Raw genomic sequence first — 15,791 nt, 5'->3', positions numbered from 1 at the left:
ATTGATGGTAATTTCACTTAAAGAGCTTGGATGTGTCAAAAACTGTCGGATAATATTACATTAAAAGAAGATACTTCTCCAACTGAAATAGATATTGATATTTATGCCTTACATTATAAAATCAAGTTTTACATATAAGATGTATGAAAATATTTCTAAAGAATTACTTGACTTTTGTTGCCAATAAAATCTGTACATTATTTTGTGTATATGCTCTAAGTTAAATTTTGAAGCTTCCATTTTTTTTTCAAATGATCGAATTTAAGGCTGCTCTTGATTTTTTCACCGTTTTTCATTTGGTTTCTTCCTAACCGAACCGGGTTCGGCATACGATTAAATTAAAAGAACTGTGCTAAACAAAGCAGTGTGAACGAACTATTACAGGAATAATTTTTAAAACCTTTAATTTCACAATATTTTTAATTTAAATAGTTTTTTAGTAATTAAAACACTTTCAGTAATTACAAAAAATAATTATTTTGTATATAAGCGATAGATTTTTATTAATTTGTGTTTAAAATGAAATCAACTATAACTGACATCCTTTCTATCTTGTGAAAGTATTTGTTCTTTTAAGTATTATTATCGTAGGCATTGCCGAATGCTGTGAAGATTGTTAATTTAATAAAATATAGCTACGAATGCTTAAAATACTATTAACATTGTGCAAGCTAAATTTGAAAGATTTTTCTTTTTGAAACAAAGAGTCTAGGTATTGTTAATTACACTGTGCGAAAAATGAAGTATTTTTTTTTACCAGCTTTAGGTTGATTTCATGTTGCTGAGCTCAAAAACTGCAATCCAATTTTCTCCTAAACATCTCGGTTTCCGTTAAGAAGGGATTAAAATTCGAAAAGGAGATTTTAATAAGGGGCAAATAAAAAAATTTGTTTTTTTTAAGTGATACGAATTTTGTGCTTTCAGCAAACTTGCTACGAAAAAAAAGACAAGCAATTCCATCTTAGATGTCCATCTCCAAATTGATCTTCCTTGCTTTCGAGAAGAGGAATGATTTTAAATATTTCTCAAAAATAGTTTTTTTTTGTCCTATAAAATGATTTTAAGAAATATTTGCAAAATTCCTCTTTTTGAGCGGGAAGAGGAGAGGGATTCGGGAAAAGATTATTAATTTAAATATGATTTTTTATTTGTAGCAAGTTTCCTGACAACACGAAATTAGTATTTATTAATATAAAATCTAAATTTTTGAGCTTCAACTCGTTATTACCAAAGACCTACAGGTCTAGAAGAAAAACGCCTTGTAGATTTGAGCTACGTGGTTAGAAATTAACCTGGAACTGTTAGAAAATCAAAGAAGAGAGTTAAGCGTCGCACAGTGTTACTTGTAATCCGTACTGTAGACTTAGTGTGATTTGATTTAGGTATTAAAAATATTTTTAACTGTTTATTTTTCTTCATTCTTTGTTCCTTACTAAGTGTTTAAAAATAAATTAATTTTATAATAATATGAATGTTAACTATTTAAATTGACAATAACGAAATTTTAATAATTAAAATAAATTTAAAAGACAATTATTAAGTCTAGTACTTTGACATATGGAAAGTATTTAGATGGAACATTTTAAATAAATTATGAGATAATAATTTGTACTCATTGTTATTACGACTAATTAATTATTAGTGATAACATATTTGTTATTAAATAAAATAAATGCAATTAGTTATTATGTTGATGTATTTTCTTGATGGTACTATTGAATGGAACATATAATTAAAGGGTTTCAATTCAAAACGGGTATTTACGTCAGTTTCTGGAGAGAAAAGTAAAAATCAAAAAAGGAAATCATTTGAGTCTGGATATTTGAAATCAATGGAATTCAATTTTCGAAATGTTCAACATATATTAATCATAGATCTTAGTTAAATTTCAGTTCAAATCTAAATTCCATACAAGAGGCATCTGGATTGAATAAATATAGGTATAAGAAAACTTATATTAAAATTTATGCTGAACTGATGATTTAAAATTAAATGAGTCTAGCATAATTTGTTTCAGTGCCGAACCTAATCATCTCTTCTATTCTCGTTTCGAGCTAAGAAAGTTAGTGAAAATTGCATTTTGCAGCAAATAAAGAAAATCGTTCCCGCTGGTACACAAAGTAGAAAGATCATGTTTGCAAAATTTCTTAAAGCGGGTAAATAGTTATTAGCAAAAGAAAGCCTTGCCCCCTTGATTTTTATTTCCATTTGCTAGTTTTCACGGAAGAAAAATGAGAAGATGAACACTGAAGTCACGAACTTTTCAACTTCACTTTTATTTACTCTGATTTCTCAACGATTGGTACACGTTTTACGCGAATTTAAATTGGAAATTATGTTAAAAACGAAGAAGAAACGAGAACTGAATTTGAGTCTTCTGTAGTTGGTTCAGGAAATTTATTGAATCAGTTTTGCAATTACTTTTGAAATGCGTAGACGTATAAGTTTAAATAAAAGAAAAAGCGACTTTCAAAGCCTACAAAATTATTCGAAACATTGTGCATACCATAAACATAAAATGCTATATGTGGTCTGTATAATACTGCTGTGTGGCCTACAAAATCAGGATGCAGCAGTCATCACCAGCGTTAGTTACATATTTGAGAACTTTACTCCTTACGCTACAATAAGATTTTTTGAGTTTAATGATAAGGGTTGGAATGTCTCGATCAACTGCCTCAAGGACATGTATAATTATTTGGAAGGTTTACGTGTCGGAACGCTTTGGGCGATAAAATGTAGTAGAAAACTGTCAAAATAAATATAAAAATTAACATATATTATGGTTTTCCAGTATTTGATGCAAGTGGATATTATGGAGGTGGCAGTTTGGGGTTAACCAGTGCACGGTTCCGTATGCAAAGCCCTAGTTCGTGTCGAAATTTATTAAATTTGTATGAAAATAGACTTAATACGTCTAACTATGGAGATAAACTACAAAATTCCACCGTAGTGCCATTTGCAGTTCATACTGTCATTGGTCAGTATTTATTGGAAATCGTGAGTGAGGATTCATATAAGGTTTTATAAATGTTCTGTATATTTAAAAATCGACTAAAGATGCTGTGATTTTGTTTTCAGACCATTAAATTCGAGCAATTAATTTGTTTTCCACAGTCATGTACGAATAGTGACTTGAAACAAATATTGGAAGTTTATTTATTTCAGAGCAACCATGTGGTAAGAAACAATACATATCTTTCGCATAGAATTGTCAGCAACGACTATAACGTTTTACAAGATGTTAATTTCTACGTTTTAATGTGAGTATTTCGTTATTCCCACAACATATGTCTGCAACAAGCCGTTTATTTTGAAACCAGTACAAGTTCAGTTAAGTGTCAGTCGAGATATACATATTAGGGTTTGTGTTTTTATAAAACTATAGATAATGGTATCTAATAACAGTGTTTATTGTTGGGACTCTACGGGAGGGAAGGACTTTCCACTTAATAAATTTAATTAACATTTTTTAACAAAATAATTAATTTTGTAATTGTTGCCATACAAAAATATTAAAATAATAAGAAATGGTAGTTAACCATTTTTCTCCAATTTGCGTAAGTTGGACTGATTTAAAAACCTTTAAATACTTTAATTAAGCACGCCGAGTGATCTTTGTCTCTTTGTCTTTTTCGATGCGATGGTAATAACGGAGGTTTGAATAGTGCAATCTCATACATTATATATATATATACATAGTTTATTCAAAATATTTTTGACCAACTTACCTATAGTCCGTCAGTATTTTTGAATCTTCTAAATCTAAAATTTTCTAAATAAATGAATGCACCGTCCTTATAACAGGAACTAATGGGCATATACATTATTTTCATTACATTGGACAGTCTTAAAATATATCAAAGCTACTTTCATATTCCTATTTTGTCCTGAACGCTTGTTGGTGGAATTTGACGAATTTCATTAAATGCTTTCGCTTTCAATGATCTTATAGATTTTTCAGAAAATTTTTTATTTTTCGCATAGCACATTTTATTCGTGCATTGTAACCCCTAAGGTTAAGATGTTAAGGTGAAAATTTTTCTACAACGGTCTATTGTGTGGTATAATTGAGACCACACAATACTACTTAATCTCTTTAAATTTTATTGTTTAATATTTTTTAAATTCATCTGAAACTTTCAAAATAAATAAAATGACAAAAATCGTTTCATTATCCAAAATATTTTCGTTTACAAAATGTTAGTGATTTTAAATACATATATAATTGACAATTTGTTTTGAGATGAACAACACCAATGTTAATATTGAAATAGCTTGCGACTATTTTAATCATACCTATGTATATATGTATATTTATTAAAAACTCGAAGTCACAATTTAAATATTTGAATTTGCTTTTTATTGTCCGATGTTGGTCGCTCAATGTTCAAAGTACACTTGTATCTGACAGCGGCGCAGCATCCGCAGCATCCCAAAGTGCTTGAAGTAATTATTGCAAGTTCAGCGTTTTATGTATTGTGGCCTGAGAATGTGCGAATAAAGCTTAAATCAGAATAATTGTAACATTTAGAATGAGTTGCAAAATTATTACTATTTACCTACAAGCTAACTTAATTATTTTGGAAAATGGACTTAAGCAACTTTCAAAATAAACTCTTAACACTTAAATTAAAAGAAAAACTAAATCACTGAAAATATTCATTCTAACTTAAGCCTTATTCAATGCCTTAGAAAGATAAAAAAGTAATATCGCTAGTGATTTTTCATTAAACAGTAATTGATTTCATAGCTCATTAATCTGTAAACCGTCGAATTGATATTTACAACAACACATCTTAAGAGAAATATTGAACTGGAGTAAAGTAAACTATCGGCTTTTCGAAAGTAGTAGTCCGTTCTTCAAGATTTTCTTAATTTTATTGGCTTCAATTATATTATTTTTATCACAAAAAATTATTATTCTAACATATATTTAAATTTGATTTTCCGAAACTAAAGATTATTTAGGGGCTAAAAGATTTACGAGAGGGATAAATGCAATGACACATTTTGATCCTGAATCCTTTTGAATCACATCTAACAAAAGAAATTTTCTGAAATCTTGCAATAATTTTTAAAATGCTAATTTTACAGAATCTTGATTACCAATTCATTGTGCTTTTATGGGACTATTTATTTGTTAAGGCGATATTCTGGATCTCATTTTCAAAAAATACACATAAAAGAAAATCTTAATATAACAACAGATTGCAAAGGAACATTATACCTTAATGTTAAACACTTAGTCGATCCTAACAAATCCTCAACGAATTTTAAAAGTGCCAACACAACGAGGAACTCAAATTTGAATAAAGTTGGTAAATTTCTACATTAAATATTTAAAGAAGTCATTAATGCAGCTGTCCAATATTTAAGAAAAAAAGTCTGCGAGTCTAACAAATAAACGCAGTTGTTTTTGTGAAGAAATATTAGCTACGCTATCTATAAATAATACTATGAAAAATCTATTTCGAGATGAAAGTGAGCCTGGTGAGAGCTGGTTTGTGGTCTTCACAGCACTTTTTATATACGCTCATCTTGCTACTGAAGTCAGTCTTATGTCAAACAATTTCAATAATGAAATGAAACGCCAAAGAAATTTTATTCTTAAGTACATCAAATATATATATGACATATATTTTTTTATAAGGTTTGCTGTATTTAAAATTTGATTTCTGAATGATAGTTAACACAAGTTTGTTTTTCAGTGGATACAAGTTGGCTTTTATATTTCTTAAAGGTTTTCCAACTAAACGATTGAACGTATTTGTGGACGTGCATTATGTGTCCAAATTAATCTTAAAAAAAATATTTGTGTATGTCTTTCATCCGAGTATTTATATCTATTTTTTTTATCTATATTAACATAACCTTGTTTCTAATATCTTGCAGTAGAGCTTGCTCTTACTTCTTTTGCATACTCGCGGAACTTATTTTGGATCAGTATCTTCACAACAATATTGCATTGGAAATTCCCTCTTTGGATTACATCAATTGTGAACAGCAAAAATTCAGCAATATCTTTTATATGGACACATTTTTTCCATTAACGGAACGGGTTGTTAAAAAAGAGGTATATCATTTGTCATATTGCTAAAATTTTCAAATATTCTAGTGCATGCCATGGACTTGGTTCATATCTCTCGAGGTAAAATTATTCATTGTTTCCTGCTTTGTGCTGTTATTAGCACAAATATATCCAGGGTATGCATTCGCAATAGCTTGCGTATCTCTACTGTTCTCAGTTTTTGCTGCATCAATTTGGGAGCTAAGGCCATACCCTCAGAGCAGGTCAGCGAGAAATTGTTTTCTTTTTAAGTTCTTGTAATTAAATTTATGACTCTATAGCATTTCTACACTCTACGAATTGACCACTTTCAACATAGTTTTCGATAACATTTGTTTACGCGTTTCACCATATCTTATGGGTATATGTTTAGGATATGTTTTAAGTAAAACTCATGACAAAATTAAAATTAATTCAATTTTACTCATTTGCGGTACTTAGACGGAATTTATTTTAATTGTAAAGATAATTGATAATGTATATGTTTACTTAAGGTTGGTTTGCTTGTCTGCTAACACTTATTATAATCGTTTTTGGCTATGAGATGATTCTGGGATATGTGGATCATATAGTACGGATTACATTAGTAACGTTTACACATACAATATGGTCATTAGTTTTGCTTTGGCTAACACTTACTAGTGTTATTATGTTTAATGGACGTAAGTAAAACTGTGCTTAAAGATTTTCGGGTTTGCAGTAGTCATATGTTCACTTATATAATTACTACGTCTATTTAGGAGAAAAGTAAATCTTTATGCTTGAATGTAATAATGATGACTATTAATATTTCTAAAAACGAAAATAATTAACGAATATTTTATGTCTATTAAAATCTTATAGGCTTTCTATCGATGTTCTGTAAATCTAAATATATTTCGGCTCTTGAGAAATTATCACCAATTTGTATGATAATTGCGCCCATCGTAATTAGGCTGTTTATATTTACCGCAGATGCACCGATTTATACGTCAAACGGACAGACAGTAAGTTTAGAGCCAAATCCGAAAGCAATAATTTCGAAACTTAAATATTGTAAATAATTTCTTGCCTTTTATTTATTGCATGCGTTGTTTTTAATTTTGATACTTCGCAGTTTGTTATGTGGCTTGGATGTATCTTAGTAGTTTACGTGTGTGCCTTCGTACTACATGTGCTGCTCGATGGGCTCTTATGTTCTATTATGGAAGCTACAATTTGCAAGCGCAAATAATTATTGCTCTTTTAATATTATAAGCCCATTAAATAAATTTTTATTTATTATTTGTATAAATTATATACTTATTACGTAAACACGAAATATCAGTGCATTACATAAAACTCATTCTAAAATAATTGAAAGTGTCGTATTATTGAATCGCAAGTCTTTTAAATAATCACATTTTATATTAATATAACGATTCTTAAATTGAAATAAATTGGTCCTAATAATTGTAACATCTATAAGACATACGAACAAGCAATTTTGTTTGGTTATATTGGTTGGTTGGTTGGAGTGGCGGCCCTGTTTACCAAGAAAAAGCCCACTTAAGCACAAATAATGGCCCGTTGTGGTACCACAAGGAAAGAGCGATGTTCGTATATAGATAAAGTGATCTGTATACGACCAACGCCCAACAGAGAGGCAACGACTCCCCCATTAGGTGAAAGAAAACCAGCCCGACAGTTCTATGAATCTAGCTAGGTCCCTCACATTGTAGGATGACAGATCAGTTAGATCAGTCAGAAAAGGGGCCCCCAAGATTTTTGATCTTCTTCTGGCTAAAGATGGGCACTGACACATGAGATGAAACACAGTTTCCTCCTCGTCCTCAGAGCCACAACCTCGACAAAGGTCATTATAAGGAAGACCCAGTCTCATAGCATGCCTCCCTATTAGACAATGACCCGTCAGCACCGATACCGTAGCACTGAGCAGTTCTCTCTTTAGTTGGAGCAGCTGATTTGTACGCTTTTTGGTTATATTAAGCAAAAACAAAAAATGAAGCTTACATAACATACATATATGTATATAGTACATATATGTATATCAAAAAGGTATCCCAGAAGGTTCAGCGCAGTTGATTGTTTAAGCCGTCGCCGTTAAACGTTTTCCTGGAGTGTTACAGAAGCTTTACCATTAAAAAGGCGCGATAGTTGTGTATGTTGTTTGGCGAATTCTTTCGCTACATTGGTAACGGCTGGAACCAACGTAACACTATTGGTGAATTTGGAATCTCTATGGGCTTTTGGAATTGCTTATACAACATAAGTTTGTTTTCTATTTTGACACGCCAGAGTTTATTTTTCTTAATTCAGAATAAACATTTTCACGTTTTTCGCTTGAAAAACGATCTTCCAGATAAGATAACTATATACAGCACTATTGTGTCAGTATTGCGGGATCCAAATTGGTAGGAAGGAATTATATTTTCATATTGTATAGTTTGTAACAATAGGGATTGCAGTAGTTTTCTATATGAAACAGTTCGTTTGGCGGGTCATCAAATTTTTGGTAATCTTTATGACCTTAGCCATTTTTCACTAAGCAGGTTGAAGTTTAAAGTACGAATTAATCCTATTTGACAGATATGTAATGTTTTTATCTGTAAACTCATCACATTATCTATATAAAACAATTCTCTGACAAATTTACATCTTAAGTAAATATTTGAAAATATATTCCTTTTGCATGCAGTAATCAAAAATATCATATTTTTGATATATTTGACGTGTGGAATGAAATTGTGCTTGGGAGATAGCACTATTCCAAGTTACTTCTGTCTGTCAACAAGCTATATGAGTGTGTTAATAGCTCAAATATTAACTGAGCTTCATTTTACATTTTGCAAAATATGCGGAAAGAATGTTTGTTTAAAACTTAAACTTAGGGTGAGTTCCAAAGGGAATTGGAACGGGTTATGTTAAAGAATCGCGCATCAGTTAATCGGGTTTGGTTAATGCTCGAAGGTGGACTGGGATATCAGTTGAGAAGGTATTCCTCAGGAGCTATAAGAAAGTCACAACATAAAAAGAATCCAACTAAAACCTTAAATATCTTGTTACAGAGAAACAAGTTTGTAGACAAACTACAAAAAGGAGTGAGGGTATTACCGATCGGTTCCACTGTTATGAGAAGCGGCCTCATAAGTGGTGGTTACCATTGTAACCATGGTTCAATAGGTATTCGGGCATGAGGAAGTTGTAAATGAATGATTGAGTAAGAAACACCATTTGCATCGTTAATGCAAAAATTTTAAATGTTGTTCTATCAATCTCAATTTAGACATATAAGCTGTGTATGAAAAATTTTGATGGAATAGCTTTTAATATTTTTCTGTTTTTATTGTGATTTGTATTCTGCTGAATTTTTATAGGATTGCTCACAAAATTGAACACATTTTAAATCACAGTGAAATAATCACAATCAGTGATTTCCTCTTCAATAGTTGGAAACAGTTCTTTTGCTCTCATAACGAAGCATGGAAATTAAGCAGAAGTCATAATGTCTTCTAATATTTATCTATTACTTTTTTATCAATACCATAGTTATTAGAAGAATATTGAAAAATTCTTTAATAATTAAAGGTTGAAATAAAAAATATTTATTACATATGCTGAATCTGACCTCTTAGCAAATCTGATTGTTGACTTGACACTCTAACCAATTTAACCCGTCAGTGGTAAACTAGCAACTTAAATAGGTACCAGCATAATTGTTCAGACAGTTTTTTTATATTTTTATAATTTTTATAATTTTTTATATTTTTAAATATTTTTTGCTTTTCTTATATTTATATTTTACAAATTTGGCACATAAATCAACTTTGCACCTCTTAAACCCTCTTAATAAATTCTGTTCAATTTAAATAGAATTATTTATTAAAACTTTGTGATGTATTAAAAATATTTAATATTTATATAAAAGATAGATTTGCAAACAATTCTCACCCAATCTAAGTTAATAAATATATAAATAAATTTCAAAGAGATATTTTTTGCATTATGTACAAAATCAATGCATTAGATATAAACTACATGCTAAGAATAAATAAATACTTTATATTTATTATTTTATGACAAAAAAAAAATAGTTTTAATATAGTGTTGTATGAGGTTTATGAGTCCAACTACTTTAAATTATAGTTATAAATAAGGAAAACATAAATTATTTTTCACTAATTTTTATTTTCAATATTGCGACTTTTGTCCGAATTCAGTTCTTCAGTGTTCTAAAGACAGCTTTAACCTAAAGTCGAGATATTAAATTTAAAATAGAAATTAGCGTAAGACATATATTTGTTCTTAAATTCCACATTCCAAAGTAAAAAGGGCTTTAACACATATCGATCTACCGTAAAGTCGACAAACTGAAGCTCGCTTATTGAGTCTGAAATGATTGTCTATTAGGATTCGCGGTACAAGGCCATCAATTTTCCTTCCCTCATCAAATGCATTTTTTGAAAATTTAAAACCAAATCAACTGAATACAGTGCGTGATCTCTAGTCACGGGTTAAACGGGTTAAAGTGTCGATCGATGAAAGCATTTGTTGGGCGTTTGTCAACTTTTGCGGAATAAACCATATTTTGGGTTTGTATATTTTCAATAAAGAATTTGTATTTAAAAAGTCTTATTTATTTTGGAGTACGAAAAGCAATATGACAAGTTGTTTTTGGAACAAAATTTATTATTTGGATTCAAGTCTTTGAGTTCGTCCTTTTAAATGAGTTGTACTTATTGCATAAAATTCTATAAGATAGGAATATTTCACAGGATATTTTTAAATGCTTTAAATAAAATTGTTGAATGGGTGATTTCTGGATATAGAGGATATTTTAACTTCATGAATTGTTGCATGTCAGTCTTAAACTATTAGTTCAACTATTAGTTAAGTTAGAAGTGCTTAGTCGAGAGGGTGTCGAGAGCGTAGGAATCAGCGGCCACGTTAATACGTACCTACAAGTATTTATATTTATTATCAAAATTTTTTAAAATCTCTTTCTCTCACTTATTTAAATAAAAATTATAACTGGTTTTTTTTTGTAAGATTGCAGATTCTGTTTTTAAAATGCATTTTCTTTGTAAAAAATGTATATGTGCCGAAATAGGCGGAAAGAAATACATCGTAAAAATAAATCAAAATAAACTAAAAGGCATAAGGTAAAATATATATATGCATATAGGCAAGTATACGGTTGAAACCAACCACAAATAACAAAACAAATATCGAGATGTAAAAACTTAAAATGATGAGTAACTATTTGCTTATTTTTTTTATAAATCTCAGATTTCCACTGCTTCTGCTCTTGCATCTGACAATAGTCCTAAGTTTAAAGCGCGTGCGTTTATGGATGATATATGTATCTTACCTATTGAATTGCTAAATGCTTCGTTTTGACACTTTCACTTTCAATATTTTGACATTAAAATTTATGTAAATATATCAATGTTATTTGTTCCTCTTGTTTACAATTAGCTTATTTTTAACTTTTCCCAACACGACTTATATTTATACGTTCTGCAAATAACTCAGCAAAAATCAGTGCTCTCGTAGATGTGCTAAGACACTTCTTTGAGTGCTGTCTTCTGTTATCAATTTAATTCTTAGTTGCGTTCAGACATGTTTATATTTTTGAAAATATAGGTTTAGTACATAGAACGATAGATCGATTAACTATTGTAGTAATTATAGGGACACACTTGGATGTATTCAGAAATTGTGAAAGTGAATAGTTTGTAAAGAATTTGTTAGAATTTGATATGCTCTCGTACACAGAGGTACACAGAGTATTCCTGTTCATATCTATAACTGTTTTCATCAGCGTTAAAATATCTATACAAAAATTGAGTAGATAAATAAAAGTGTAAATGAGAGCAGGAGTTCTGTTGAACATCTATGAATAATATTGACATCCCTCTAAAATAGTAGTTGCAATCGCCAATATCACCAATAATTATTAATACTTTATACAACATTAAAAAGTATTTATATGAATGTAACTTCCATTATGATAGAAGTCTCACTTCTATTATAATAAACTCTTTCATTTCCGCCAAATTTAATGTATTTATATGCTGCTAAAGTCTAGCTTAATATGAAATAAAGTGTAATTAAGGCTTTTTTCGTTTTTTTAATCAGAGTTCAAGTATCAGCAATAAGTAAGGTAGCAAGTACATATTAAATAAAAACACAACAACACAAGTTCGTAGTAATTGTATCTTGTGAATTACACGATTCGGCTTATTTTTATTTAATACTCAAAAATGTTTTAAAAGTAATGTTGAATTAAGATTGCAGATATTTCGCAACGGCCATTCACAAATAATTTCAAATCCCAGCGAACAAAATCGCAAGTTTAGATTTAACAATTTTACTGTAAAAAAAATAAATGATTATGCAATTTAAGTGACCTTTCCTTTTTATTTCTTTCCTCTCTTCATCTCAATATTTTTCTCTTTTTAATGTATTTATGCACATTAAAAGCGATTACATAAATTGACGAAAAGAGATTTCTTTCTGTATTTTTGCTGTGTATATATCCGCATCTGCGTTGGTATTGTTTGAGATTCACACAACTGTATCTACAACTGTATCTTTTATCTGTTATGTACGCAAGTTTACAATGCCGTGCACACACTAAACCCTGCCCTTTGTGAAACTAACTACAGATGAATGCGAGAAACTGTTCCGAAACTTGAAATTCCATTGAAATTCACTTGTGAAACCCGTTGATGAGTTTGTCAATTTTTTTACTGCCGAGATGAATATTGCAGGTGCGCATCGCAGAACGAATTGTCCAAAAAATACACATCTTTTAAGATCGTTCTTTTATTATTGTTCCATTTAAATCTTAAATGTAACTACTTTCGAAGGAAATAAAATTCAAATTACATTTAAATTGATATGTAGAAGTTTTCTGAATGTAGTACATGGCTCAGAGCCTTTTTTATTCCCATTGCACCTGTTAAACTCGAACTGATGCTCATTTGATTACAATTATAACTAATTTGTTATAAGTCATATAGGTATGTCTCTTTATATAAATTTCACTTTTGAACCAATTTCCTTCACTGTAATTTAATTCAATTTCATAAGTATGGTTTTGTATAAAATTTTATTGAAATATTTCACCTTCGACGATATATTATTGCTTATATCTTCGGTAATTGCTTGACTATTTCTATCAATTTATTTCAAACGAAATCACAACAATCGATTTAAATTCGCTATATTATACGCTATATATGCTCTATTAAACTATATTGTTAGTGCATTATATCTGTTTAGAGACTTCAAATGAGGTTTGCAATTCCCGATATCGTTTATTCACATAATTTTAATATTCTGTTTACCAGATCCATTTGTTTATATTAATTATTAACCTTAGGTTAATACTCATCTAGTCTTTAAATATAAAACATTTTTGATATATGATACCATATAGTAGTTGCAGATCAGATTAAGTTGCAGATTGAGGCCCAATGATTCACTTAGGAGAGAAGTAGACCAGTAAGTTGCAGATCATAGTTCATAAAAACTATATAGAATGAAATAACTTACCTTAGTAATACCACATTAAATATCAGTTCCTGTTAGTAGTAATAAATTCCAATATAAAAAATGGGATTAATACAAAGAATTTGGAATAATAAACATTGCACATTTATAAAATACTATAATTACATGGAATTTACTTATAGTAAACTTTTAAAAATTTTAATTAAGTAAGGAGCTATGAGAAAATTTTCGTATTAAATATTAGTCATCCGTGTCCGTGTCACAGAGTCCATGTCCGTATTTAACTAGATCGCCTATTCATTTCACTAACAAATTTTTCTTTTGAAAAACCAATTATTCAGTTTATTCAGTTTTCCAATATTTTATCGTAAAAACTTTTCAATTTCGTAGATTGCGTAATAAACTGATGTTTGTTTGTATAATAACTTGATTTACCTGCAGTTTAATTTTTAACATTTTTTAGGATAATAGGTTAGGCTATTAAATACAATAAAAAAAAATTCAGTTATGTTAGTCGTAGCTCTTGATTTTAAGAACTACAAAAAAGCTTACTCGTAAAAATTAGTCTGAAAAAAATTAGTCCGAAGCTTACGGAAGACATCAGAAGACACCGTCAATATGGACGTTCATTGTGATTTATATTTGTGTGAAAATTTCTAGTCAATTGTCAAATAATGTAAATGTATCAATTCATAGAAAAGAAATATGAAAATTGATTACACATATAAATAAAATAAAAACAAAATCTTTAATCATAGAAAAAACTATTTTAATAATGTTCGATTATTATATATCCACACAGCACAATTAAATACAATTTGAATTGCAGTTTTACTCAATCGACTTCTTCAGTCCGCTACGTCAAAAATTAAATTAAAATTACAATCCAATTCCACATAAAATCCGACAACGACTTAATTGTAATTTGTACAAAATCAATTTCAATTGAAATTCGAAAAAGTAAAATACAAAAATAAATATTGTTGCAACGTTCGGTATTTTCACTTACGAGCGCAATCACAAAAACAAAATTAGGATCATATTATGATTTGCTGTGTGAATACATTTTTGGCGAAGGGAGCCAAAATAGACGATTAAACATTTTAAAACGAAATACATAAAGGTTTATTATGACTCACGAAAACTCGCGAACTATATAGATCTATTTATATAGATCGCGTAAATCAGCTGTTCGTGTTAATAAATTAAGGCAAAACTCGGAAATTTTATTATATGGAGTCTACAATCGTTTCTTATATATTAAAAAAAACATAAACAGAAAACTTGTGTCAAAAAAGTAGTGACACAAGTAGAGTTGGGAGTAGTGTTGGGAGCAGCTATAACTTATCAAAATACTGTTAGCTTTTTTAGCAACTCTTAAAGAATATAATTACAACTAATATAGAGATATATTGTATGGTTGCATACAACATATTTCTGAAATAAATATAGATGATGTATATAGTGTATATAGTGAATCAGGGTGGAAATTCCAGCCAAGATGAATACTTGATTTTTCTACGTTATATCATCCAAAATAGATCTGTTTAGTTTATTGATTAAGAAATAAACAGTTTTTGTTATTTTATATGGCTAAATTATGTCATCATGAGCTCAGTTTTCAAATAACATTTTTATCTATTATATATAGGCACTAACGGTTTACATCTAAAGATTCATCATGGACAAATCACAATATCTCCCATATTGAAGTGGTCGCAGTCCCAAATTAAGCAAAATATTTAACTAGTTGATTAAATGTGCTCTGAATGACGATCAGATATTCTGATTTGTTTCTTTAAATGCTTAGTATTATTTCTCTAAATTTTAATTGAAGTGAAAATAGAAATTGTTGTAGTGTTCATTCAGAACTAAAGTAGGTACGTAACTGATTTCGAAGATTATGTAAATGAGTACTTGTATGTAAGTTCTCCAGGTCTTCACATAGGTATATGTCTTAAAATAATTGATCATTAAAAATATGTATCTTTGCAAATATTCCTGAATAAAAAGGTTTCAGTTGCTTTAAGTTTCGGTGTTTTAAGCGTTTATTTTTGCATCATGTTTTGTTTTCCCAACAATAAATATAATACGAAGCACATAACGCAATTCACTGTACAAAACATCAGCAAATACCTATTACCACATCGTAAGTTTTATGGCCAAAAGCACACTCAGACATCGCTGCAACCGCAACTTCCATGGTTTCTGAGACGTCAAC

At 29.5% G+C, this 15,791-nt stretch overlaps 1 protein-coding gene across 1 annotated transcript; it reads left to right on the top strand.

Moving 5' to 3' along the window:
• The first annotated feature begins 6,121 nt into the window (after nt 1-6,121).
• LOC119665572 lies at nt 6,122-11,449 on the top strand. The gene is given in 4 exon segments (XM_038074799.1): nt 6,122-6,503; nt 6,565-6,732; nt 6,914-7,056; nt 11,339-11,449. Coding segments are annotated over 4 exon segments (804 nt in total).
• Nucleotides 11,450-15,791: the final 4,342 nt, after the last annotated feature.

Source organism: Teleopsis dalmanni, chromosome 1 (genome assembly GCF_002237135.1).
Source record: "Teleopsis dalmanni isolate 2A chromosome 1, ASM223713v2, whole genome shotgun sequence".
NCBI lineage: Eukaryota > Metazoa > Arthropoda > Insecta > Diptera > Diopsidae > Teleopsis > Teleopsis dalmanni.
Note: the sequence above shows the minus strand (reverse complement) of the source record. Positions and strands in the feature narration are given on the sequence as shown.